Source organism: Pinus tabuliformis, chromosome Q (genome assembly GCF_031772625.1).
Source record: "Pinus tabuliformis cultivar Carrire ecotype Pingquan chromosome Q, CPIR1, whole genome shotgun sequence".
In the NCBI taxonomy this organism is placed as follows: Eukaryota; Viridiplantae; Streptophyta; class Pinopsida; order Pinales; family Pinaceae; genus Pinus; species Pinus tabuliformis.
This window is the reverse complement of record NC_142296.1, coordinates 381,073,174-381,098,996: the sequence shown is the minus strand read 5'-3', so window position 1 is coordinate 381,098,996 and position 25,823 is coordinate 381,073,174. Positions and strand designations below refer to the sequence as shown.

At 35.5% G+C, this 25,823-nt stretch overlaps 1 protein-coding gene across 1 annotated transcript; it reads left to right on the top strand.

Moving 5' to 3' along the window:
- The first annotated feature begins 22,100 nt into the window (after positions 1–22,100).
- LOC149219771 (GDSL esterase/lipase At3g09930-like) lies at positions 22,101–23,953 on the top strand. The gene is made up of 5 exons (XM_089382674.1): positions 22,101–22,385; positions 22,494–22,664; positions 22,765–23,024; positions 23,131–23,434; positions 23,559–23,953. The coding sequence occupies exons 1-5, from the start codon at positions 22,337–22,339 to the stop codon at positions 23,768–23,770; spliced, it is 996 nt and encodes a 331-aa protein (XP_089238800.1). The 5' UTR covers positions 22,101–22,336; the 3' UTR covers positions 23,771–23,953.
- The last annotated feature ends 1,870 nt before the right edge of the window (positions 23,954–25,823 follow it).

Below are 25,823 nucleotides of genomic sequence, written 5' to 3'. Positions count from 1 at the left end.
TCAATGCTATTGCTAGAGGACAGAGTAAAGCATTTGGTCCCGCTATCTATTTGGATAAAGACAGCATTGAAGGTGAATTCCACCACTGTGAGCCACAACCATTGTTGTCAGTGCCAAAGTTGAAAAGAAAATTTGTTTGAAGTTGTGCATTAGAGAAGCTGCTCTGCTTGTAATTTGATTTGCTTGTTGTGCTACAATCAACCAACACTCAACAAATGGGGAAAGCCAATAGGGTGAGAAGGCCAAAGCGACAAAAAGAGATGTTCGAGATCTGATTATAATATTTAGAAGCCATAAGGAAAATTAATTTCTTCGCATTGAAATGCATAAAATAATGCATAGATGATAACAATCTTCCCCTCGCATATGAAAATACAACCAAGGAGGCTTGAGATACCTTTGAGAGGAGTTTTGGTGTAAGGTGGAGTATTCAAGTTGAAGATGAAAGTGGATTTATAGTAGAAGATCTGCATAAATATGAGATTTTGGTGAATCCCACTTAAAAGTGGATGAAAATGATGATGGTCTATTACCAGAAGTAGATAAAGAGCACATCAATGCTCATGAATCCCATTGTGCTCAACCACAAGTGGATAATGATTGTGAAGAATTTGTAGAAAAGTAGAGAAAGAGCACATAGATTCTTGTGAATCCCATTGTGCACAACTACAAGTGGATGACCATTTAGTGAATCCAACAACAAAACTTTCTGATGATAGTGAGGTTACCATTCAAGCAACTAATGTTATGGTTAATCTAACAATTTAATTTGCTGATGTTAAGTTTGATGAAGACCAGTTGGCCAACAATGAATGGTTTCATATGATGCAACAAAAACATCTTATTGATAAATTGTTTTGGTTAGAGAAACCCACTTGGGTCTAAAAATTGAGTGGAAGAAAACCTCTTTAAAGAAACAAAAGTTAGTAAAGAAGTGGAAACGACAGATAGAGAGAAGGAAGCACAAGAAGAGAAATCTCTCATTGAAAAGAAGAAATAATATAACCGATATGGTTCTACAAATATTTTTAATCCTAAAATTGATTTTTAGTGCGGAGGTAAACCTGAAAATTATGAAGAAGAATTAAAGTTCCTTGAAGCATGGCTTGTGACACCATGTCCTCATAAAGTCTACATAGAAGCTGCAGAAATGAATCTTGAGGATTACATGGATGATGAAAATATTAATACTATTTTCATGTATTGGAGTCCTAAAGATATAAATTTGTATTTTAGACTTATGTTGTAGTAAAATATTGATAATGAAAATCAAACAATAAAAGATGGCATGTGGCAACAGTCCACATACAAGCCTACTTTTGAACAAATAAATGACATATGTGGATAGTCTGGAACAATGGAAGAATTGCACCAGAAACAAAATTTTGAAATATGCAACAACAAGAAAAAGTTGAAGTGATTCAGAGGCTACACCATCTGGAAAAAAATAAAAAGAAAAGGAAATAACAAAGTAAACTATCAAATGAGAACTATGTCGAGTTCTCTTTTTTTTGAGGTGGCAAGACATCATGCGATCTTGAATAGTGTTGATTTAGCACATACATTTTTTTTTTAGCATATTTTGACACTATAAATTTCCTTATGTATCAAGTATGAACATTTTTTTTAAATGTTAGTGATTTTCACGCTGATTTTGAAAAGGGTTGAAGAAGCATCAACCATTATTTTTAGAGGGCTTATTTTTTACACCTTAACTTTTTTAATATATTGGGTGAGTACTTTTTTTTAAATGTTGGTGATTTTCATGTGTATTTTGGAAAACATCAACGTTTTTTTACGCATATTTTTGACACATTAAATTTTCTTATGTCTTAAGTATGCACAATTTTTTTTAATGTTGATTGTGTATCCATTTTGCAAGTTTTCTTATTCATCTTCTTGTTTTTCATTCTAAGATGTTTGTTTTCTAAGGGTTTCCCAAACTTGTGTTTTTTGTTTTACTTTGCAATCTTTTTTTATAATAAAATTGTAATTTTTCTTGCAAAGTTAAAAAAATATCAATAATAACATTAATATTTTGAGGTTAAGATTTTTTATAGTTATATATCGTTAATTAATACTTCAATACACATAAAATAATCGTTACTAAAAAATAATAATTGGCCAAGCCCCGCCCAGGGCTCGTGAGGTGGAAGTTTTTTAATTTTTTAGCTCAGACTTTTGTGATCCATAATGATTTTTTAGGCTAACTTTCATATTAATCACATAGAATGATTTTTTGGTCGACATTTCAAACCTTGGTCAAACATCGACCATAAAAGTATTCTAGGTTTTCTATTTTTTTAATCTTATAATTTTTAATTTTTAATTTTTTTAATAATTTTCTTTAATATTCTTTAATTTTAATGTTATTTCTAATTTTTCTTTTTATTGTCTTTTATTTTTATTTTTTTATGTTTTTAATGTTTATTTTAGTGTTTTTTTTCTTTTTTAAATTATCCAATCAAGTATTTTTTTTTATTTTTTTTTTTAAGCTTTTGTTGTGTTATTTTTTCTTTAATTATGTTTTTTTGAAATATTTTTTTAATTTAATTATTTTATCTATAAATTATAAATTTGTTCCTTTAATTTTTAATTTTCTATAATTTAATTTTGTTTTGTTCAATATATATATATATTTCATTTTTTGTCAGGTTTTTTAATAATTTTATGTTCTAATATATATTCTTGTTTACTTGATATTATCTTTTTTAACGTTTTGTGTTTTTGTTTTAGATTTTATTTTTTTCAATGTTTTAATTTATTTTTTGTATTTTTCATTTTTATTTATTTATTATTTTGTTTTTGTTTTTTTGTATGGTTCGTGTCGATCCTCTATTAGCAGACTGATCTCATTATGTATCAATTGGTAGTCGATTTTAAAGTTTTCATTATAATGGATCGAGATTGCCACCACAATGTGTGAATTTCATGGTTGGTCTTTAAATTTTCATTACAATGGGTTGAGTTCGCCTACAATGTGTGTCAATTTAATGGTTGTTTTCTAAATTTTTGTTGCAATGTGTGAAATTGTCTTAGGCTAATATTTTAAAATCGTTATACTTTTAGCATTAAAAGAATAAAATACCCTTGGTGTATGACTATTTCATTCAGGTGTTCATTTTTAATGTTTTTTTAGTCATAAATTTTTTTCATAATGCCATGGTTGAAAGATATTGAAAACTTAAGGGTTTTTGGTAGTCATGATCTTTGGTTTTAATTCCATGGTTGAAAATTTGTGAGAATTTTAAGGTTTTTCTAAGTAATTATATTTTATTTTTAATACTATGGTTGAAAAGAGTTATAAGTATTTTTTCTTTAACACCATGGCTAGAAATTGTTCGAATTTTAAGGTTTTTCAGAAAAGTGATATTTATCTTTAATGTCATGGCTAAAAATTGTTGGAATTTTAAGGCTTTTCAAAGATCTGATATTTTATCTTTAATGCCATGTGTGAATATTATTGGAGTTTTAAAGTTTTTCATATCTTATCTTTAACGTCATTATGAAAAAATTTGAAAATTGTTATTCCAACATCAACACTTTAAATTTTCGTGATGTGTTTTGCACAAAAAATATTGGTTTTCACTACCATTTTTAAAAAATCTTCAAAACTTACCCCGAAAAAAAAAATGTTGATGCAACATCAACACTTTTGGTTTTTCGGCTATTTTTTCATGTTTTTGTTGGGGCTTTCAGTGATAGTTCTCATTTTGAGTTTAAAGTTTCCATTTCATAGTTTAATTTGTTAAATCTAGTTGATGTCAATTTTTTTAAAAATTGTAAGCCTAGTTGAGACTTAGAACTGCAAGCATCTTAGTTTAAATTTTTGTGGTTGTAATTAAAGTTAAAATTGAGGAGAAACCAATATGAAATGGAATGTGCACGTCTCACGTGAGGCTAGCTTAACCGGGAGAGTGCCCACACTCAACACACATTCTATTTGTCAGTGACAAATCTCATACATTTATAAGATTACAAATCCGTTGGGTAGTTTGAACAACATCTTAATAAATAGGATCTGAATCCTAAATAAGACAACACAATCTCAACACTCTACAACAAGTGACTAATAATGAATTAATCTAGAACTAACTAGATTTCTCCATCATTTCCAAGTCTTCCCCTTAATGGAGAAATAAATTTTCTAAAAACATAATGCCAGACTTACAAATCGATCTCCACCTTAACCTTTCTTGTTGTTAAATAATGATGATGCTTCTTCCTTAATTTATTTCTCTTTAACATCATGATACAATTGGGTTGTGGTCTTCTTCTCATTGTTTGCAATTCTCCATTAGGTTCTTCACACATAGTTTTGTCTTCAATACTTACAAATTCTTCATTAGATTCATAAGTGGGTTGCTTCACTTTACATTCATGTATTCCCTATTTGATTATTGTGTCATCAGATCATAATAATATTGGATTTCCTCTCGGCTCCAATGAATTATAATACTATTATTATCTTCTCATGTATCCACCAATGTTTCCATTTATATATCATCTGAATCTTTCATTAATTCACCATTTTTCTCATTTCCAAGAGCCTCCACCATTAAGCATGTATATCCAGTTGCTTCTTTCGGACCTGCATCAATTTGTTCAGAAGGTTTCTCAATCCACTCTTCAATAAGCTTTATTTGTGCACCATAGTCAACATCTTCAAACTTGCTTGTTCCCTTAGCTATTACTATAGATTTCTCTTCATATTCTTCTGCTTCTGTTATTCTAATACTAAATTCATTATGATATTTTGTTACTTCTACAACTATGTACATATTATTAACAACATGGGCTTCGAAAGAAAACAAGAATTTATTAAACAATTTCTTTTGAGCGATAACCTGCCATTCATCTTCATAAAACAAACTTCCATCATCAAAAATTTCAAATTCCTCTTTATCATCAGCAACCATAGTTGTGGGATTCAATACCTCTACTTCAAAGATGCTATTTACTTTCTTCAATTCATTAGATGCTATTGATTCGTCCATAAAAACATCGTGCTTCTGCTGAACTACAACAAGTCTTCCATGCTTCCGAACAACGTTTTCTAGTAGTTCTTAAATAATGCTTTCCAACAACGGGCTCATCTTCAAGGGGCCTCGTCGACTAGCAGAGCCCACATGATCCTCAATTATACGATAGTCTCATAACAACACGAACTATTTTTTCTCAGTGAATCCTCTAATCCACACTCAATAATCGCATATTCACAGATCACTGCTTAACAACTCCATTGTTTTAACAAGTGCTACGAAGTGTGAAGTGTGAGCGGACGATGTTGCCTCCCTACACAGGTCTGAACCTCTATCAATTTCTTCGACGAGTAGAACAAAGCCAACAACAATCGAAACGAAAGCAACGAACGAGAAGAGGCGATACAAAAATCAAAACAACAACAACGAACGAGAAGATGTGATACAACAATCCCAAGGCAAACGAACTCTCTTGGGGCGCTGGATAAAACGATCAATTTAAATTTAAATTAATAATAAAAGTGATCTGAGTGATGAATACAACTTCTCTTGAAATTCGGCATTTAGATACAACTCGAGCTCTCGCATACGGTAGACAGATCACATATCGGGAGCTTACAACTCGAGCTCTTAAATCACATACAAGGCATACAAATCCATAAAACATTGAAATTTCACAGGTCGTACAAGGTTGCATATGTCAGTCAGATGAAAGAAGAATCCAATCTTCATTTCCCCTCTGCAATTGCTCAGAATTTTACACCAGAGAAGCTAGACAGATCCATTCGGGTCTCCAGAATGAGAGCGCTACTCCAACAATGATACACAATGCTTCACACTGAATTAACAACAACACACCAATCACTTTGCTTCACCCTCGCTTATCAACAACGAACAATGTTCGAAGTTTTGCAAGTAAATTCTCAACAACAACAAAAAATAGCTCTTTCAATCAGCGTTGGCTAAATGTAGGCAACAGATTCACAAGAGCAATATACACACTTTTGAAAATCCTTAAGTGTGATCAAAACAACGCTTCCAACAACTCAGTGCTCACCAAATGGATCACCAAACCGTTAGCGCTCCAACAACGCTCTTCCAACTCAGTGTCGACCTCATGCAGCAGTCCAGACTTTGTAAAATAACAGACCTTCCTCAAATAAGAGAAATGGCCCTTCATCACCAGGCCGAGAAGTGGCGCTCCACGTTCTTTCCTTCACACACGTAGACCAAGCTAGCTGAAACTGATTTTTGCTGGTCATTCCCAACACGCAGATGCGTCTCTACGTTACACGTTGTCTCCAAGCAGACTTCAACGTAACACTTTTTTGGTGCTATAATGACTGCATTCATGGTGATGGGTTCCAACAACTCTCCTTACGTGGCCTTACACTTGATTGCAGTCTCTGACTCCAGTGAAAAACTCCACGCAATCTTGAGCTTGTTTCCACTTTTCACATAGCCCTGGCTCGACAGCCCAACATTTCACGTCCTCCTTTCTCCTTAATTCACATATGTAGATGTGTGGGAAGCCGACACCAAGATCCAAAACTACACTAAGTAGCGGTCTTAAGAGGTCAAACTTCACTTCTTCACATACACAAGAAGCAACTCCACCTCTGCGCAAAATGACATCAACTTAAGAATATAACATATTCCTCCTTCCCATCACCTAGTTCCTTAGCAACCAGCACACCAATACTCCTCAATTCAATGCCTTACGACCCTCAAATCTCATATCTCGAGCTCTGGTACCAAGTTAAAATTAGGAAGGAACCAATATGAAATAAAATGTGTACCTATCAGTTGAGACTAGCTAAACTTGGAGTGGGAGAGTGCCTGCACTTATCACAAATTCTATTTATCATCAAGAAAGCTCATACATTTATAAGACTATAAATTTGCTGGCAAGTTTGAACAATTTCTTAATAAATAAGATCTAAATCCTAAATAAGAGAACACAATCTCAATGCTCTACAACAAGTGATTAATAATGAATTAATTTAAAACTAACTAATATTAAGAGGTAGTGTTGGAGAAACTAATTCCAACCACCTTCTAAGTGTCATAACTATGGATCCAAGTGTCATACTGGGTTTGAGTTTACTCCAATTTGGTTAAGGGTTGAGTTACAATTGAGTTTTAGTTCAGTCATTTATTACTATGGTATACTATGTAATCTATCTAACTATTGAGAAAAAAGCACTTTGGTCCACATTCTTCAATCTTCAACCGAGAAAGTAAAGCAATTCACATATTTCGTTCAAAATTTCCAAAATATTCATGAATTTTCAATTAAGTTAACAAGGACACCTCCCAATCTCGAATAGCCTTTTTATTTCCAAAATGATCTTACTACAACGCAACTAGCTAGCACATATGCTTACACTAGATGTATATAATGATTTGATCGACATAGCAGCGTAATAATTACGCTGAAAGGTGTTATATTATGAGCTTCTTCCTCATAATAATGTAGCAGATTTGTCGTCTTAAAAAGAATATACCAAATCAACGGTTATTAAAGAAACACCATTTTGACGGTTATCAAAGAGAACACGCAGCATTTTACGTTACACGAGGTGCGTTCATTCATTAGTTTCTACTTGCCTGCAGAAGGCAATGCAGTGTGAATATCGAACAGGGCGGAACTTCATATCTCCCAAAACCAACTCGGAGTGTTTTTAATTTCCATCACGGGCGTTGTAAATGCAACCACACACTACGTATACTGGTCAATATCTTTCTCACATTCTTATCGTATCGGTACCAGCATAATCTGATAACTCCAATGTCTCTGTTGTTTCTTCCACCTGCTTGATTGAATTGGTACTCCTCCCACACCGGAGATAGCCAGGGACGTCAAGTCAGATAGGAAGGACCAATGACAAGTTGGTTTGTGCAGGCAAGAGGGAAAGAAAGCAATTAGCATTTTAATTCATTGTTAGAGGATCATCACAGAGTTCACTATGTTCTTCTTGGATTTAATGGCAGAATTGATGTTTCAAATCATGTCTACATCATATTTTTTGCATCATTATCTTCCTCTTTGATTTGGTGAACGAGGTTGTCGAGAAATGGGACAATCACGTTTTGTAACATCACATAGATTGGCAATGTCAGAGCGAGTATCGGTGAAAAATTTTGCGGGTTCACTTACCTCCCTGCGTGGTTCACATTTCAAACAACGCTCAACGCACCATTAAAGTCGTAATTGATATCATTTCCCACCCCCGAATTATTTGGGAAAACCTCAAATCCGGGGAAAAACTCATGTTAATAAGATCTTATTAGCATTGGCCAAAACCCTGGCCACTTTGACCAAGTGAGCTTTCACCGCTCATCTCCAGGTCTTGCATTACAATGAAGTCCTTCCAACCTTTTATAAACTCCATTACATATAATACCACAGGCAGAATACTATGGGTGCACAATACCATGTGACGACGCTCTAACCCCTTGTTGGTGTCCCACACCTGCGCTGTCACATTCGCTATGGGCTCTCTTTTCCGCGATACGGTGGTCTGCGATGTAACCCCTCTGGATTGTGCAGAGTGAATCCCGAGTACCCCATAAAAACATGCTCGTTGTGCTATCTATAGCTTCGTTCATGCACTGCCCAGAGTTCTAGCTGCACTGAGTAGAGCATTGATGCGTAGAGGTAGCGTGGAGTAACTGCTTGCTTAATAAAATGCAATATGCTCCATAGTTTCTAGCTGAACCGACTGCATTCACTGACTAGAGCTTCTTTCTTGCACTTAAAAGAGTTCTATCACTGAGTGGCTATGAGACTGTTTCCCCCCCTATGGGCTATGAGTGGCACTGACACCGCCCCAAAATCAACACTATTTAACCTGGTCAACTTTGACTCTATCCTGAATCAAGTTTACCTTCAATTTTATAATTTAATAATTTATCATACTACTCACCACTTGATACCTCCACCTACCAGTCAGCTTGGGGTTGCGGAGGCTTCCATTCACCGAGGCCTCCCATGACACTAAAACGAGCCGCGAAGGCTGTTAATTAACATAGAAATCATTGTTATTTAAACGACACACTTCCTATTGACTATTTAGCCCGGGATCACAGCACCTCGAGAGTTCTGGCATCATCCAAAAGCGTTGGAGAATGATAACTCTTAGTTAACATAAACTTTTATTCATCAATTATCATCACAATCAACAACATTTGCCACGTCAATAAAACGAAGCATCCATGTTGGAGAATTCAAGGTTAAGTTTGAGTAATTTGACATCGGACCTATGGAATAAGGCACAAACATTAAGCATAAAAAGTTGAAATAATAAAAGGATTGTTGGGAATAATGCTTAATTAGTTATGTAAATGGCTGACAATGTAAAATTAAAGCAGCAGATTGTTAGGGTGGTCAGTGCTGGAAAGTGTTGAAAATTAGCTGTGATGTGAGTAGATTTGTTTTAGAGTAGATTTTAGTAATAGTTTTACTATATAAGAATGTAGTTAATAGCTGAATTAATATATGAGATTTGCAGCATTTCTTAGCTCACACAAACTGTGTTTTTTAATTGTTTTATCCTTTTTTTTATATGTATTTTTCTTCATAGTACTGTGGCTTCTCAATTGGCTTGAAATAATTCATTTCATATTCTACAAGTGGTATCAGAGCAGGTAAAATTATTTTGGGTTAAAGTTGTATTGTTGGAATTTCGCCAAAGTTAATCATGTCGAATTCTAACTAGATGCTAGTTCCAGAATTTGATGGCAACGATTATGATTATTGGTGCATTAAGATGCTAACCTTTTTGATTGGAAAAGATTTGTGGGAGATTGTTGAATCAGGATATGAGGAGCCAGCTGATTGGAATGCTCTTACAGCTAATGAAAGAACAACAAGAAAGGAAGCAAGGAAGAAGAATGCTCAAGCTTTGTTTCACATTCAGATAGCTCTTGATAAGAGCTTATTTCCAAGAATATCAGGAGCAAAAACTACCAAAGCTGCCTGGGAGACTCTACAAGAAGCTTACCAAGGTAGTGATCAAGTTAAGGTGGTCAAGCTTCAGACATTGAAGCGAGAGTTCGAGAATTCGAAGATGCAAGAAGCTGAAAGTATCAGTGACTATTGTGTGAGAGTCAAAGATGTGGTCAATAAAATGGCTACACTTGGAGAAGCTGTAAGTAATGAAGTTTTAATTAAAAAAGTATTGAGATCTTTAACACATAGATGGAATCATGTTGCAATAATCATGGAAGAAAGTAAGGATTTGACAAAACTACAGTTTGATGAATTGGTTGGATCTTTGATGTCTCATGAAGAAAGATTGAAGGAAAGTTTTGAAGCTGTAGAGAAAGCTTTTTCCTCTAAATTACAAATTACAAAGAATAGTAGCAGCAGTACCAAAAGCCATCAAGGTCAAAGTAAATGGCAAAGCCAAAATTATTCAAGAGGTAGAGGAAGAGGTGGCTCAAGTGGAAGAGGTAGTTTCAGAGGAAGAGGTAGAGGTAGATTTGATAAAAGAAATGTTCAATGTTACCATTGTAACATGTATGGTCACTTTGAAAGAGAATGCAGATTGAAAGAAGGTAAAAATGCTAATTATGCTCAAGAAAGTGGTGAGTATCCTCCAGATCACTTATTTTTATCTTATGCCAAAGGTGAAAATACTAGTAAAGATGTTTGGTACCTAGATTCTGGATGCTCTAACCATATGACAGGGAATGAGAAGTTGTTTTCAGCAAAGGATGGAAGTTTCAAATCCAAGATCCAGCTTGGTGATGATAAGTCACTGGAGGTTGCTGCCAAAGGAGCTATGGAGGTCCAAACAAAAGAAGGTATAAAGAGTATTCATGACATTTATTATACTCCACAATTGAAGCATAATTTGTTGAGCGTTGGGCAGCTCTGTGAGAAAAATTATAAAGTAGTCTTTGAAAATAAGACATGTACTATCTATGATAAGAATAAGGGAAATAGGGTGATCATTGTTGTGCCTATGACAAGAAATAGGATGTTTCCCTTGAGGTTTGATGAACATAACAACAATCTTGCTAATATGGCTTATGAGGATTCAAGTTGGTTATGGCATCTCAGGTATGGGCATTTAAATTTTCAAAGTTTGAAGTTTCTAACCTCACATGCATTAGTTTCTGGTTTGCCCAAGGTAGAAGAGCATAAGGAGGTTTGTGAAGGATGTGCTAAAGGAAAGCATGCAAGGGAAAGGTTTGCAAAGGGAAGTGCATGGAGGGCTCATTACCCACTTCAGCTTGTTCATTCAGACATATGTGGTCCTATGCAGACTAAGAGTTTGGGTAAGTCATCATATTTCATCACTTTTATTGATGATTACTCACGAAATTGTTGGGTATATTTTTTGAAGGCCAAAAGTGAAGCCCTGGATACATTCAAGAAGTTCAAAGCTCTTGTAGAAAATGAGAGAGGGTGCAAGATCAAATGTTTGCAGACTGACTGTGGGGGAGAATTCTGCTCAAAAGCTTTCCAGAGTTATTGTGATATGAATGGCATCAGGAGGCAGCATACTACAGCATACACACCCCAGCAGAATGGCATAGCTGAAAGAAAAAATCGTACTGTGGTTGAAATGGCAAGATGCATGCTACAAACTAAGGGATTGAGCAACACTTATTGGGGAGATGCAGTTGCTACAACAGTATACATCCTCAACCGTAGCCCCACTAGTGCACTCGAAAATATGACTCCTTATGAAGCTTGGTATGGAAAAAGGCCTAATGTTAATCATTTCAAAGTTTTTGGTTGTTTGGCTTATGTGCATGTACCTGATTAGAATAGAAAAAAGTTAGATGCAAAGAGTGAGTTATGTATTTTTATTGGGTATAGTGAGACAAGCAAGGCTTATAAATTGTATAATCCTCTAACTAACAAGCTTATTGTTTCAAGAGATGTAATTTTTTATGAAGGGGGAGTTTATGGTCATCAAAAAGGCCATGTTGAGAAGACAAAATCTGTTTTGAATGATGATATAATTGTTGATAATGATCATGAGCAGCCAACTAATGTTTCTGCAACTAGTGGCTCAAACTCCACCAAGCAGCCCTTCATCAATTTCTTCAACATCAAGTTCAAGTCCAACTTCTTCTCCAAGTTCTACAAGGAAGGTAAGAAGATTGAGTGATATTTATGAGAGGAGTGCAAATCAAGCACATGAAGAAAGCCCAATAGGTGAGATAGTCAATTTTGCTTTATTAGCCAAGGCTGAATTTGAACCATCATGTTTTGAAGATGCATGTACTAATGAGGTTTGGATGCAAGCCATGCAAGAAGAGATGGATTCCATTCAAAGGAATGACACTTGGAAGTTGACAGAGCTTCCACATGACAAGAAAAAGATTGGCACCAAATGGGTCTATAAGACTAAATTTAATAGTGATGGGAGTGTTGAAAGACACAAAGAAAGATTAGTTGCTAAAGGATTCACACAGAAGTATGGAATTGATTATGAAGAGACATTTGCACCAGTAGCAAGACATGAGACCATTAGAATGTTGATTTCATTAGCAGATCATAAAAAGTGGAGCATACATCATATGGATGTGAAAAGTGCCTTCTTGAATGGGTACTTAGAAGAGGAAGTATATGTGGAGCAGCCACAAGGTTTTGAAGTGGAAGGAAAGGAGAATAATGTCTACAAGTTGAAGAAGGCTTTGTATGGCCTTAAGCAAGCACCAAGAGCGTGGTATGCAAGGATTGATGGATACTTTCAGGAAAATGGCTTCCAGAGAAGTAAGAATGATCCTACCCTTTACTAGAAACAAGAAGGTATTGATATTATAATCATAAGTTTGTATGTTGATGATCTATTGTATATGGGTAGTAGTTCTAAGATGAATGATAAATTCAAAGTTGCTATGATGAATGAATTTGAGATGAAAGATCTAGGCATCATGAAATATTTTTTATGAATGGAGGTTTATCAAAGTAAGGATGAGATTTTCATTTGTCAGACGAAGTATGCACACGATATGCTAAATAAATTTGATATGCTTGATTGTCATCCATCCCCTACTCCAAGTGCTCATGGAGAGGTGTTATGTAGAGATGATGGTGCTGATTTAATTGATGAGAAAGCTTACAGAAGTATTGTGGGGAGCTTGATATTTCTAACCCACACAAGGCCTGATATTACATATTCAGTTTCACTTGTTTCAAGATATACGACAAATCCATCTGAAATACATATGAAGGCAGCCAAGAGGATTTTAAGGTATGTGAAAGGCACTCTAAATTTTGGTATTCATTACTACTCTTCTGAAAAGTTCAATCTTGTTGGATTTAGTGATTTAGATTGGGGAGGTAGCCTTGATGATCGTAAGTCCACATCTGGAAATTGTTTCTCTTTTGGTTCTGGTTTGATCACATGGAGCTCAAAAAAAGCAAAGCATTGTTTCCCTCTCATCCACAGAAGTGGAGTATGTTGCAGTTACCTCAGCAGGTACACAAGCTCTTTGGCTCAGAAAAATTTTGGAAGAAATTGGAGAAAAACAAGTTCAGCCTACAGTGATTTATTGTGATAATGTAAGTGCCATCAAGTTAGCAAAGAATCCAGTTCATCACAGTAGGACAAAGCATTTTGACCTGAAATATCACTTCATTAGAGATTTGGTGCAGAAGAAGGATATTGAATTGAAGCATATAAATACTCAGCATCAACTAGCAGATATCTTCACCAAAGCAATTGCAAAAGATCAGTTTTTAGCACTACGAGATAAGATAGTAAATCCTCATTAATCATTAAGGGGGAGTGTTGGGAATAATGCTTAATTAGTTATGTAAATTGCTGACAATGTAACTAGCAGATTTTGTGTTCTCTGCAAAATTAAAGCAGCAGATTGTTAGGGTGGTCACTGCTGGAAAGTGTTGAAAATTAGCTGTGATGTCAGTAGATTTGTTTCAGAGTAGATTTTAGTAATAGTTTTACTATATAAGAATGTAGTTAATAGCTGAATTAATATATGAGATTTGCAGCATTTCTTAGCTCACACAAACTGTGTTTTTTAATTGTTTTATCCGTTTTTTTTTATATGTATTTTTCTTCATAGTACTGTGGCTTCTCAATTGGCTTGAAATAATTCATTTCATATTCTACAACGATAAAACCTATCGCTTGGATCTTTGATTTTCTCATTATTTTGGATTGATTTTGGTTGGAATATTAAATATTTTGATAAAATTATAAAATATTTTCTTGCAGGATCGAGGGTTCAATAACATCTCAAGGATTAAGGCATGAAATCAAACATAAGACTTCATTGGATGGCATATATTGTTGGTGAGAGATCTCACAAGTTAGTTTACAAAACTGATAAGGAATCCCTCCTCTGCAAAATTCAAGGCCACTTGCATCATGAGATTTATGTGGCCTTGAGCAGGAAAAGGAATAAGAATTGCACGGTGTTTCTTTTCGCAGCTCATATCCAATATTTCTTTGTATGATGCCTATAAAGCATTACTTTCTTTCACCAACAAAATTATCCAAAAGACTCTTTCAACTATATCCTTCTTTTCAAACACCATACCAGAAAAACTCTCTTACTCTAGACGAAGTATCAGAATCCACAGTTCCCCAATCTTCAAAGCCCAAATAATTATATTTTTCTGTAATCTACATCCATCCAAAAAAAATCCTAAAATAAAAACACAATTAACGGCAACCAGATGCCTCTTCCAACAGTAACAGGCTCGAGGGCTTAACATAAATAATAACACTTATCCTTTAATGAGATCTGTTTAATGAACCACAACGTGCCCCCACAGAAAATTAAAAAATGATCCACAAGGGGGAAGCCCCTACCATGCTTTCATTGTTGTTTCCTTGACATGGGTGCCTTGAATAAAGGCTGCTTTAGTTGCTTCCTTAACATGGGTCCCTTGAATAAAGGCTTGAATCTACCTACTATGGAGCTCTTACTCAGCTCACTTCTTTAGGCCTCCATTGAAAGCAGAAGAAGATCCTAAAAGGGAAGCCTTAGTAGTCCAGGTTTAAAAAATAATAAAAATCATACCTAATTCGCCCTTTCCATATTTTTCTTCAATTTTTGTCCTATCAAACTTTTCCCATCATGAAAATGATTCTTTAGTTTCTATCCTATCAAAATGTTTTCGTCATGAAAATGAGATTATGAAGGGGTACAATGTGATTCCATATGTCAAGTTAAGAAATTATTATACAATTAGCGAGTGAAACATTATAATATAATTTATTTGCAAAGCTGAAAGGAGAAAAGAGACATCAATATATATCATTGGCCAAGCTGGTGCAATCATATAAAAATATCATATAAAAATGATGATAATAGGAAAACTAATACAACATAATTTTAGTGCAACAAGAATTAAGTAAAAAACAAATCAAAGTGGCATTGGGTTTATGTAAATCTTGAATTTTTTCAAAATTGTTAGGATTTAATGGGTTTACCTCATTTCTAAAGATGACTCTACATCCTATTGAGGTTTTTAAAAAGTGTCTCCAAAGTGGTTCAAAGGTGATTTTGATTGGTGAATACTTTAATATGGAATAGTCATGGAGAAATTAATAAGCATAGGAGACTAAATGTCTAGTTCATACACTTGAAATATTTTGATTTATACTTTGATTTTTCAACTACTTAATTTGGTTCAATTTATATTTTTTGAATTTTCTACTACAAAAATTGGTTCAATTTATGTTTTAGTGACTATCAGATACAAGTTTCTACTTCTAAGCTGAGATAGAATCTTTAGCTTCCATTCCAAATAATTATATGGAGTGAAATTACAAATGGAAATTATATTCTTTCTGATAGCTCCAATCTTCAATACCGTAAATAGATTGTCTATGATCCTTCTTCCTAGATCCCATGGGCTCTAATACCATGTGAAATTGTAGTTGAACCTACACAAGTTGGATCTAGCTAGAAAACAATGAACAAAAATTGCAAGGAAAGAAGAAAGAAATTTGATAGAGAAAAGAATTAATAAATTCTATTCATGGGATAAAAAGAAAATTATGAGAAAGTATAATTCAATGCAATATATTATACTTGGTTGAACTAGAAAAATAGTGAATCTAGTAGTGAATATAGAGAGATATGAACATCCACTATTGAAAACTAACACATAATCCTAGTTAATTGGTCATGCATTAATGAGTTAACCATCTCATAAAATTGGAGATTAGTGAAATTCATGCATGCACTTGTGAAATTCTCTCTTAGTGATAATAACAACGGTGCCATGGATGAGTCTACTAAATAATCCAATTGAAATAAAATTAAGTGTATATTATTTTTAATAATGGAAGATGTTCACCATTTTAAAGTCCTCTGGAACATCCACATAGGCCTCAATTAGTGAGCTTATATATGCAATGAACTCATAGACTAATTAAAAGGCCCATGAAATGATAACTAGTGTTTTCACCCATAGGTGCAAAGCAACGAGGATAAAGGGGAATAGGCAAATGTGAAAGACAATAATCCTAAAATTCGGATGATCTATTTTAGAAAGAAATTGAGGTAATAGAACTTCGAAATTTAGTTATTTTACTAAATTTTGTTATGCATACAATTTTGAATAAATTGTGAAGTTTGATCCCTTTAATGTTAGTTATTAAGTAGGTTAAAATTCTAAAAATTCTCTCATATTTAATCATGATAATTATTCTTTATTTTAATATTATTTTTAAATGTTCTAATTTATAATAAATTTATAATTCTTTTTTTTAATATAAATATATTTTTTATTTGAGAAATTCAAGAAGGTTTGTAAATTACTCAAATATTCTTATTTAATTGAGGGTTAGTCTAAAATAATGATAAAAACTAACCTAAATGAACAAAATAAATGTTTTTAGATATTCTTCTTATAGTTGGTAAGTTGTTAGCTAGAAATCCCCAAGAACGGTTGAAGTGAAGACTTGTTGAACGGTTGAAGTCCCAACTAGACCTCAGACCGTTTGGAGTAGAAGTCTCAGCAGTGAGTAGTAAAGCTATTCCTTGACTACGATATCGCAAAGCGGTAAGTGTGATATCTTTGTCGGAAGAAAGTGTGTGACCTTGCAACGAGTCAAGTGAGTTGCATGGGGGTTCTAACACATGGAGGGGGGAATGGAATTATGTCCCTTAGAAGCCTATAATAATACACAGCCTAAAAGGATAACACGAGCTGAAAGACATCACAAGATGGAAAGAAAAATAGTCCACAATCCAAAGTGATGGGTTAAACCAACAACATGACTTCAACAATATTCATGCAATCGTATAAAAAATAGTTCATACACAAGTGCGTAAGTCAAACAACATACATTGCTAAAGTAACTAGAATAGTCGAACTACAATAACAACATATGCATGAAGACATGTTGGCTCTGTTATATATACATAAAGTGAAATTTCCATCTATACATACACCATTGACAACCACTAGCCCCAATAGTGGAACATTACAGTCAACACCTCCCTCTCTTCCAAAGCGATGTACTCACTTTGCACTATGGAGAATCCAAGACTCATCACAATACTCTCCAAGCCTCCTCTAAGCAATGCCTAAAAAAAAACATGGCTCCCAAAAGCCCATTGTATGAGTTATGAGGTTCTATGTATAGAAAAGGGTGGGGGTGACCCTTGACATTCCCCTTTGACTCTTGGACTACCCTCATGACTCTTCAACTTCATTACATATAACTCCTTAAATTACATAATGACTATTTGCATTCTACTAATGACACTTGGAATTTCACTTTCCATTACATTTGATTACAACAGATATGACTCATAGTAGTGATGCGGTCGAGACAACTCATGACACAACTCGATATGACACTGCTGACGTGTACTGGCTGACTGTGATGTCCATGCCAAGCTTTTGTGTTGTTGAGTGATATATGTGTTACTGGATGTGCTTTCTCTTCACCTCCGCATAGATGATGTTGCGGGGTCTCCAATGGTCCTGATCTTTCAATATGCTTCTGTGCATGTAATCCTTTCACTTGTTGTTTGATGTTCTTCATCTTGTTCATTGTCTCGCCATGTTCCATCAATGTAGTTGTTCATGCAATTCAATCATGATGGGACAACATCAAATCTGAAAATCTCCTATTCTAGAATGATGCATTATTTTTTGTGTCCAGATCTAGGTGACTAGCAGGGGGGACAGGACACTGAAACTGCGCAGAGCACAACTCAGATTGGGATGAGGATTCTGGAGCTCGGTCTATACTTGTTGGGAGAAACTTCGCAAGGATCACTGTGAGATAGAATTGCATAGTGAAAGTCAACAATGTGCTCTGCAAGATGGGGCCCTAATGGAAACAATTTTTGCATAGTTTCATGACGGAGGATAGAGCGAGGTTGTAGAGGGACTGCTGGGTAGTTCTGCACATTTCCGAGAGGGAAGACAGAGCAGACTACTGGGAATTTTTGTGCAATTTCCATACGGAGGATAGAGCAAGGCTGCAGAGGGATTGCTAGTCAATTCGACGCAATTTCTGGAGACAGTGCAGAGTAAGGCAACAAAGACCTTGCTGATCATGACTGCACAGTTTTTGAAGGTAGTGTGGGGAAGGCAACAGCGGAATCAACTGGGCATGTCTGTGCAGTTTTTGAGAGAAGTGTAGACCTATGTTTTAGTGCAGTGCAGATATCCGACAAGAAATTGGGAGGCTTGATAAATGTGCTTGAGAGATGCATAATTCAGTTAGGCTATGAGGCATTTTCTATGCAGTTCTGGGAAGGAAGACAACTCCTCATTTCTGGGATTGTGCGGTGCAGTTGGCTCGAGCGACAAACTTAAGCATTGCGCAGTTCAAGATAGTAGGGCAGCACCACTGAGGGCTGAGACTGTGATGACACACTTAGCATATTTTGATGATAAGACAACATAGACCAACAAGACAAAATGCATATTTTGAGGATAAGACAACATAGACCAACAAGACAAAACATGTGCTCAGTGAGACTGTCTTAAGGCTAACAGCGATAAGTGCGATACTTGAGATAGACCTTCGAACAACCATGATGACACTTACACAACTGTGCTTACAACTTTGTGTGTGAGTGTGATGGATGTTCACAGAGTGAAGCCAACTCATGCACACAAAGACAAACCTTCAAAATTGGCAAAACAAGATTGCAAGCATGAAAAAGCAATCAATGTGCTAAAAGAGGACTGCTATTCCAACAAGCGATGGGGAGCAAGACACATAGAGGTAACACGTGGAATGACTTTCAGTGCTTGCAACCATGCATGTCATTGAAGACAAAATTATATGATGATCATCAACAATAGTTCAAGCTACCCTAATAGATGTACTTCAAAAATATGAGCTTTGCTTACCATACTTACCCTTCAGAGGGTTATGCATCTGACAAGTTTTCATGCAGCACCAATCTTCTATCATACCCTAGGTTACTTGGTCCTTCTCCTGAAATCTTTGAGAGTCATCTAACATGTCATCATTCCTTGTGATTATTGAGAGATAAATTTGCGCAATTTCAATGGGCAGTAACTGTTGTCGTGATGGTGTCCTAGGAGGACACCTCTGCGCAGTTTCTGGATGCAAGATAGACTAGGTAGTTGAGGGACAATACTACGCAGTTTCGAGAGATAGTGGGTTCCGGCTAAGGGAAGGACACTAGAGGAAATTGGATGCCAAGGGAGGCTGGGGTCCCTACGCATTACACAGTTCTAACAGGCAAAGGAAAAATCTTGAGGGTCGCAGAAGCGAAGTGTGTAGTTCCAAAAAGATGGATGAGGATAAGTTGATAGGGAACTCCATAATTTGGCTAATTGTGGGATCAGTGGAACTGGTGCAAACAATGATATAACTTTGACTACGATCACACACTCAAACACTCAGCAATACACCGTAGACCATCTAGAACATATAAAACATACTCTACTTGATGCAACAATATTTGTGACAAGAGTGCGTGAAGTGAGTGTGAAACATGTCTATGTAATGAGAACAACTCATATGCACAAAGGTTTCCCCTTGAAGCAGAACAAACTTCCCTTTGCATGACAAACAATAATCCCCATTCCTAAAGATGACACTTGCTACATAAAGATGAGAACGTGTACAACTCTTAAGATCAAGGAAGGGGGCTTCAGATCATCAACTTACCAATAAGTGACCAAGGAATGATCGATCACAGGATCCATAGTAGGCTCCGAAATTTGCATACGAACCAAACTTATGGGGGTGGTTGTAGCCGCTACAACAAGAGTCAAAGAATCTCCATTTCTTCCGAATTAGTGGAGGTGAGAACTCCTTAAAGAATTACTCTGTTGGTTTCAGAAAATATAGTTATTCAAGTTAATTTCATTGATATTATGTCGAAATGAAATTTGTTTTTTGTAACATAACTTAAATATAAATTCATATGAAACACAAAGTATCATGAGGTCTTGGATATGTCATATTCGCGTCCCTCAAAGAAATGCAAATCCTTACCAGAATGCTATTTGAAAAGAAAAATATAACAATTATATTATATCAAAGTTGGTAAGCAACTAGGTACAAAACTCCTGGAATAATTGAGATGTATGGGTCTTTGGATTATTTGACGGGTGTTTAGATCACTATTTCATAGCGATTGAAGTATTTGTTTCAGGTTGAGGTTATTTAACATGTATCTATCTTGTCAGAAAATTCTTAGAACTTTGAAATATATGAAGTTGTTGGAAATCTTGAACCTATGAGCACGTTCAACCCCAACCTCTAGTGAAATATTAAAAACCCTTCTATTATATGAGAAGGGTAAAAAAACCAAAACACTTTACGCATGTCTTGGTGCAAATGCTATTAATATTCTCGCGAAGTAAGGTTTGGTTGACATTACAGGTTGAATGGTTGATTAAAGTGGAATCGGTGTCAACTTTCTACTTTTCGATTATTATTATTCTTTGCCACCCGCATTTGAAGGAAGCTTTTCCACTTATAACCATTTAAATACACCCATCCCTTTTTCATGTCCCTAGCGTGCTGGATGTTTGTCTTTATTTTAAAATCCATCTACATCTCCACTTGTTCGCGTTTTTAGAATTTCAATATTGCAATCTAAAATTGAAAATCATTTTATTTTAATATGTATCTACAACTCCACTCGTTTGTGGTTTTAGGATTTCAATAAATCTACCTAAAATTCAAAGTTACTTTGTTTTGAGCGGCAAAAGCCTAAGGTTCCTTATGGGTCTTTCCAGGTATGTTACGGATATAAAAATAAGATTCTGATTTGTGTTTTCATTGTTTTCTGTGAGGACGAACCACTGATAATGAAATAATGTTAACAACAATGTACTAACTTTACATCTCTAAAGCTCGAAATTATTTGCGCATCATAGGAAATCTCAGATTCAGAAAACTGGCTGACAGCACTAAGCACGCCTTTTAACTTGTGCAGCAATATATTATCATCACGCTACAAACGCTTTCACTTCTGAGCACTATGTTAATGTCACCCTGCAAATATTTGCTTGCGCTTAGTTCGATGTTAGTTTTTTTTTTTTTTTTAAATCTAGGATAATCGGTAACTGGTGAGAGTTATCCTGAACATGCCCAGGATCAAATTCAACTGGCTGCCACTATAAACCTAGGCTAGGTGCAACAGCCTGCAAGCCGCACACAATAGCAATTAACTTATGCCTCAACAAGAGCCGAGACGTCCAACTAAGTGAGTGGTTTGAACTTTAAGGGCTGGGTCGATTCTTCGAGAACTGTCTTTGGTGTTTACCCATTCATCGTTCCTGTCATATCAGAAACACCATAATGAACTACAATGCCGACAAATTTGCAATCAGTAGTACCACCGACAAATACACCACAGGCCGACCTGTTCGTGGAAAAGGAAAATATTTCGCCGACCTGTTCGTGGAAAAGGAAAATATTTCGCTTACGGAGAAATATACCATCATTACCCTGCAAATAAAAAGTGATTGCTTCTTGTTCACTTTTCTGTGGATTGTCATGCAAGCATTTGAAAACGCACGATCGTGACGAGCACCATGAGCTAACTACAAGCTCTATAACATAAAAGCTAATGGGTGACAATGACCTTAGGAATCCTGTATTATATAATTCTATTGGCCTATATCCATCCGCAGCCCATGTTTATTTTGTGCTCAGTCCAGTTGAAAGGTACTTATCCTGGCTTATTCGGCTGGTTGTGTAAATTTCGAAAGGCTGCAGATGTTGGCTGTGGTGGAGCTCTAAGCTGGTGCGAATCTAATGTCTCTGGCTGTGGTCTAGAGTCAGATTGGCAAAATTTACGAGCCCATACTTGATACTTTGTCAAAGGCTATAGAATTCACTTGAGAATCCCTAAAGCTACATGTACCAGGAGTTTTGATCCAGTACAGCCCTATGGAGATACAAAAGTGGCTCATTTTTTTCACAATTCTCTTCTTGATCAGTCAGTTTTCTTCTTTGTACTCTGTTTGTTTACATCTAAGAAGTAAATAGTACAAATCAAAAGAATTTGAATGGTTAGGTTTCTAAATAATTAAAGTTTTGAGTGCAGGAAATGTAGAAAGTGCAAATCCAAGCATTATGTTTGTGTTTGGAGACTCTTATGCTGATACTGGAAATCAAAATAAGTCTATGCCCTCATGGCGAGCTCCATATGGGACAAGTTTTCCTGGACATCCTTCGGGGCGTTACTCCGATGGAAGAGTACTAACTGACTTCGTAGGTATTTTCTTATAATCTGCCAACGCAATCATGAGTCCTTTAATCACGTTTGGCTCATTTTTTTTCTACTCAGGTCCTAAATCTGTGGTTATGAAATGCAGCCTCCTATTTCAACCTCATTTCTCCTGTATCCTACGAGCTTCGCAATTATTATTATCGAGAGCTGATGGTCTATGGCATTAATTTTGCATATGGAGGCACTGGAGTGTTTGATACTTCTAATGGGCTGCCCAATATGACTGCTCAGATTAACCTGCTACAACAATTGGTTCAGGAAGGATCATACTCTTTGAAAGACCTATCCTCCTCTCTGGTATTAGTTTCTGTTGCAGGGAATGATTATGCGAATAGAAGCTACAAGGTAATGGAAAGTAATTACCTATTACCTTTATGATATGGATAATGGCACTTAAACATTTTTTTGTTTTTACCCATTGAATGAGTTTTATGAATAAGGGTGACTGCAGGGTATCCATTTATTTGTGAAACTACTCATCAAACAGCTTTCAGTGGACTTGCTACGGTTGTACAACATGGGGATCCGGAAGGTCGCAGTTTCCTCTTTGGAACCTTTGGGATGTTTGCCTTTTGCTACAGTCGATTATTCTTATACTCGTTGCAACGATACATCAAACAAAGTGGCTGTGTACCACAATTTGTTATTACAGAAATCCGTTCAGAGGATTAGAAAGAAGTTTGTTGGTTTAAGCTTGGTGGTTCTGGACCAATACGCCTCTTTCATGTCGATTCTGTCGCATCCACAGCAATATGGTAATTCATTTTCTTCTAGGATTTTCACCTAATTTTGGTTGTTTTCCTTAGGCTTCTGACATTTTATTCTGTGGAATAATCTGAAATTTTCTTTATTGATCGGTGGAAGAACTTCTCTGCGCAGGCAACTTCGACGAGCCAGTTCTGAAACCGTGTTGCACTGGTAAAACGAATCGCGATTATTGTGGCAGCGTCGATAAAGAAGGGAACGCTTTGTACAATCTCTGCAGCAACCCAAGCTCGGCTTTCTTTTGGGATACCCTGCACCCTGCCCAGGCAGCTTGGCATGCAACGATGACAAGCTTTGAGCCCTCTCTAAATTCTCTGAAGCAGTAATCGTGCCATTTGTTTGAATGGTTGTGGAATACTGAATCGGAACTCATCCGATACCATTGGTGTGGAGTTGTTGAATGGTAGACCTTACGGTTTAAGGTTGAATGTGTGGTGTATCGTGATTTGAAATCATGTTAAAAGATCTATAGGTCTTAAAATATGAAATATAAGTTGTTAATTTTGATAGCACTCTCTAAAGGGTGTTTTTTTTTTTTTAAGTAAAAATGGCATTGTTGTATTAAAGGACCTCACGCAGTCTTGGCCGTGTTGCCCAAAGCGTATGACAAAGTTACCATTTTCCTGCAACTCTTTCCTGTTGTGGGTAGTGGAAACACAATCTTTTCACAATTTAGGGTTGCAGTGGGTTTGGGTGTCCTGGGGTCGATGTAAGGTTTTGGATGTAGTTTTGGTAAGGTGGTGGAATTTTTTTATTAAATTAAGTTGACAGCGATTAATAATTTCTATTTTATTCCAATTCAATATCTTGTTTTTATATAATTTGTTAAGATTTTAATTTTATATTTTTGTTAAGCTCTCTAAATTTTATGCATGAATAAAAAAAGAGCATTTACAGCACGAGTTCTGTTTTTTTTTTCCTCTCTTTACATCATGGTTTATTACCGGGAAACTAGACCAATGATGAAAAAGAAGAGACTTGGTCTTAAAAGTAACATCAAATCTGTAATCTGTCAATCTGATCATGAGTATGCAAGTGCAATCATTGTTTTACAATAAATACATATAACTACTGTGACCAAAGCTGCAACTGCAACTATGTTGTATGTACGTAATGTAAACAAAAAAAAATAGATAGCATTGGAAAAGAAAACCAATTGAAGAAATTGAAAGTCATGTTGCAGGTGTGGAAACCAACGTTTCATTAATCACTATCCGCATATTATTCAGGCAGGGAAAAAATCGGAAAAATCCTAAAAATCAACAAAAAAATCTGTAAAAATAGGGAAAAAAATCCTAATATACAAAAATATTCATTTTTTTTCAATTTTTTTAATATCTAAAGCATCTATAATATAAAATAAATACATTGACATATAAATATGATAAAAGAACTAATACATAAAATGTTTAATATCATTTCTAGTGCTACATCACACATAACAGTGAATCATGTCCTGACTCATGACCCCCAACTCAACCTCAAAATATCAACAAAAAATATAATAATGTATCTCATGAGTCAAACCATGAGCCATAATGCCATATACAATGAAATGAACCAAATAACTAAAGTCTAATACTATTGATTTCCTCTATTTCTCTTCCGAGAAAATGCAATAGCTTTCCTTTTCCCTCTTGATGTAGATGTCGGTGGAGTTCGCAGTAGACTCTGCTGTGCTCTAGACGCTGAAGAACTAGGAGCTATAGGAGGTAGACCACGTTCTCTACTGGTGGCAGGGGTAGCCCAGGTAGGTGGTGTCACCTCCTCCGCCTGTTGCTCCGCCTCCTCCTGCTACTGCACTAACCAATCATCAGCAAACTCCATGAGAGGCCTCTCAACCTCAACTCTCCATGCAACAGTGGTGTCAATCCCATCCAATGAGATGGCCTCCATATCAGGTGTCCTTTCAAGTTACCTCACCCACAATCAAAGATTGTAGTAGACATAGACCATGTCATTAAGTTGCTAGGACTCCAACCTGTACAAAGATCATGAAATAATATTTAAAAATATATATATTGTTTAATGAATTCAAAAAATTATCTGGGAATTTGAAATATCTTAAGTGTTAATCTGTTGCACTTCTTGTTGTGTAATTTTTCAAATACACTCCAGTTGCACTCACATCCTGAGAAGCTACATGTTTGGTTGAGGATTCAAATGGAAAATTTTTGCAGAAGGGGTACCCTAGCACCATACATTCTCCACCATGCATCAACAACAAAACTACAAATAAAATTTTAAATAAACATAAGAAAAAAAATGAAATTTGAAAGTTGAATCAAATTATGAAGTTATGAACTTGAAGAGACAATGAAATTTGAAACAAACTAAAAAATACTTGGAATTTTAGTCATCCTATCAGTCACAGCCATG

Coding starts and splice junctions, on each gene's coding strand:
- LOC149219771 (XM_089382674.1), top strand. CDS start 22,337: ATGGAGATACAAAAGTGGCTCATTTTTTTCACAATTCTCTTCTTGATC. Junction 22,386..22,493: donor CACAATTCTCTTCTTGATCA/GTCAGTTTTCTT, acceptor TTTTGAGTGCAG/GAAATGTAGAAAGTGCAAAT. Junction 23,025..23,130: donor ATGCGAATAGAAGCTACAAG/GTAATGGAAAGT, acceptor GGGTGACTGCAG/GGTATCCATTTATTTGTGAA.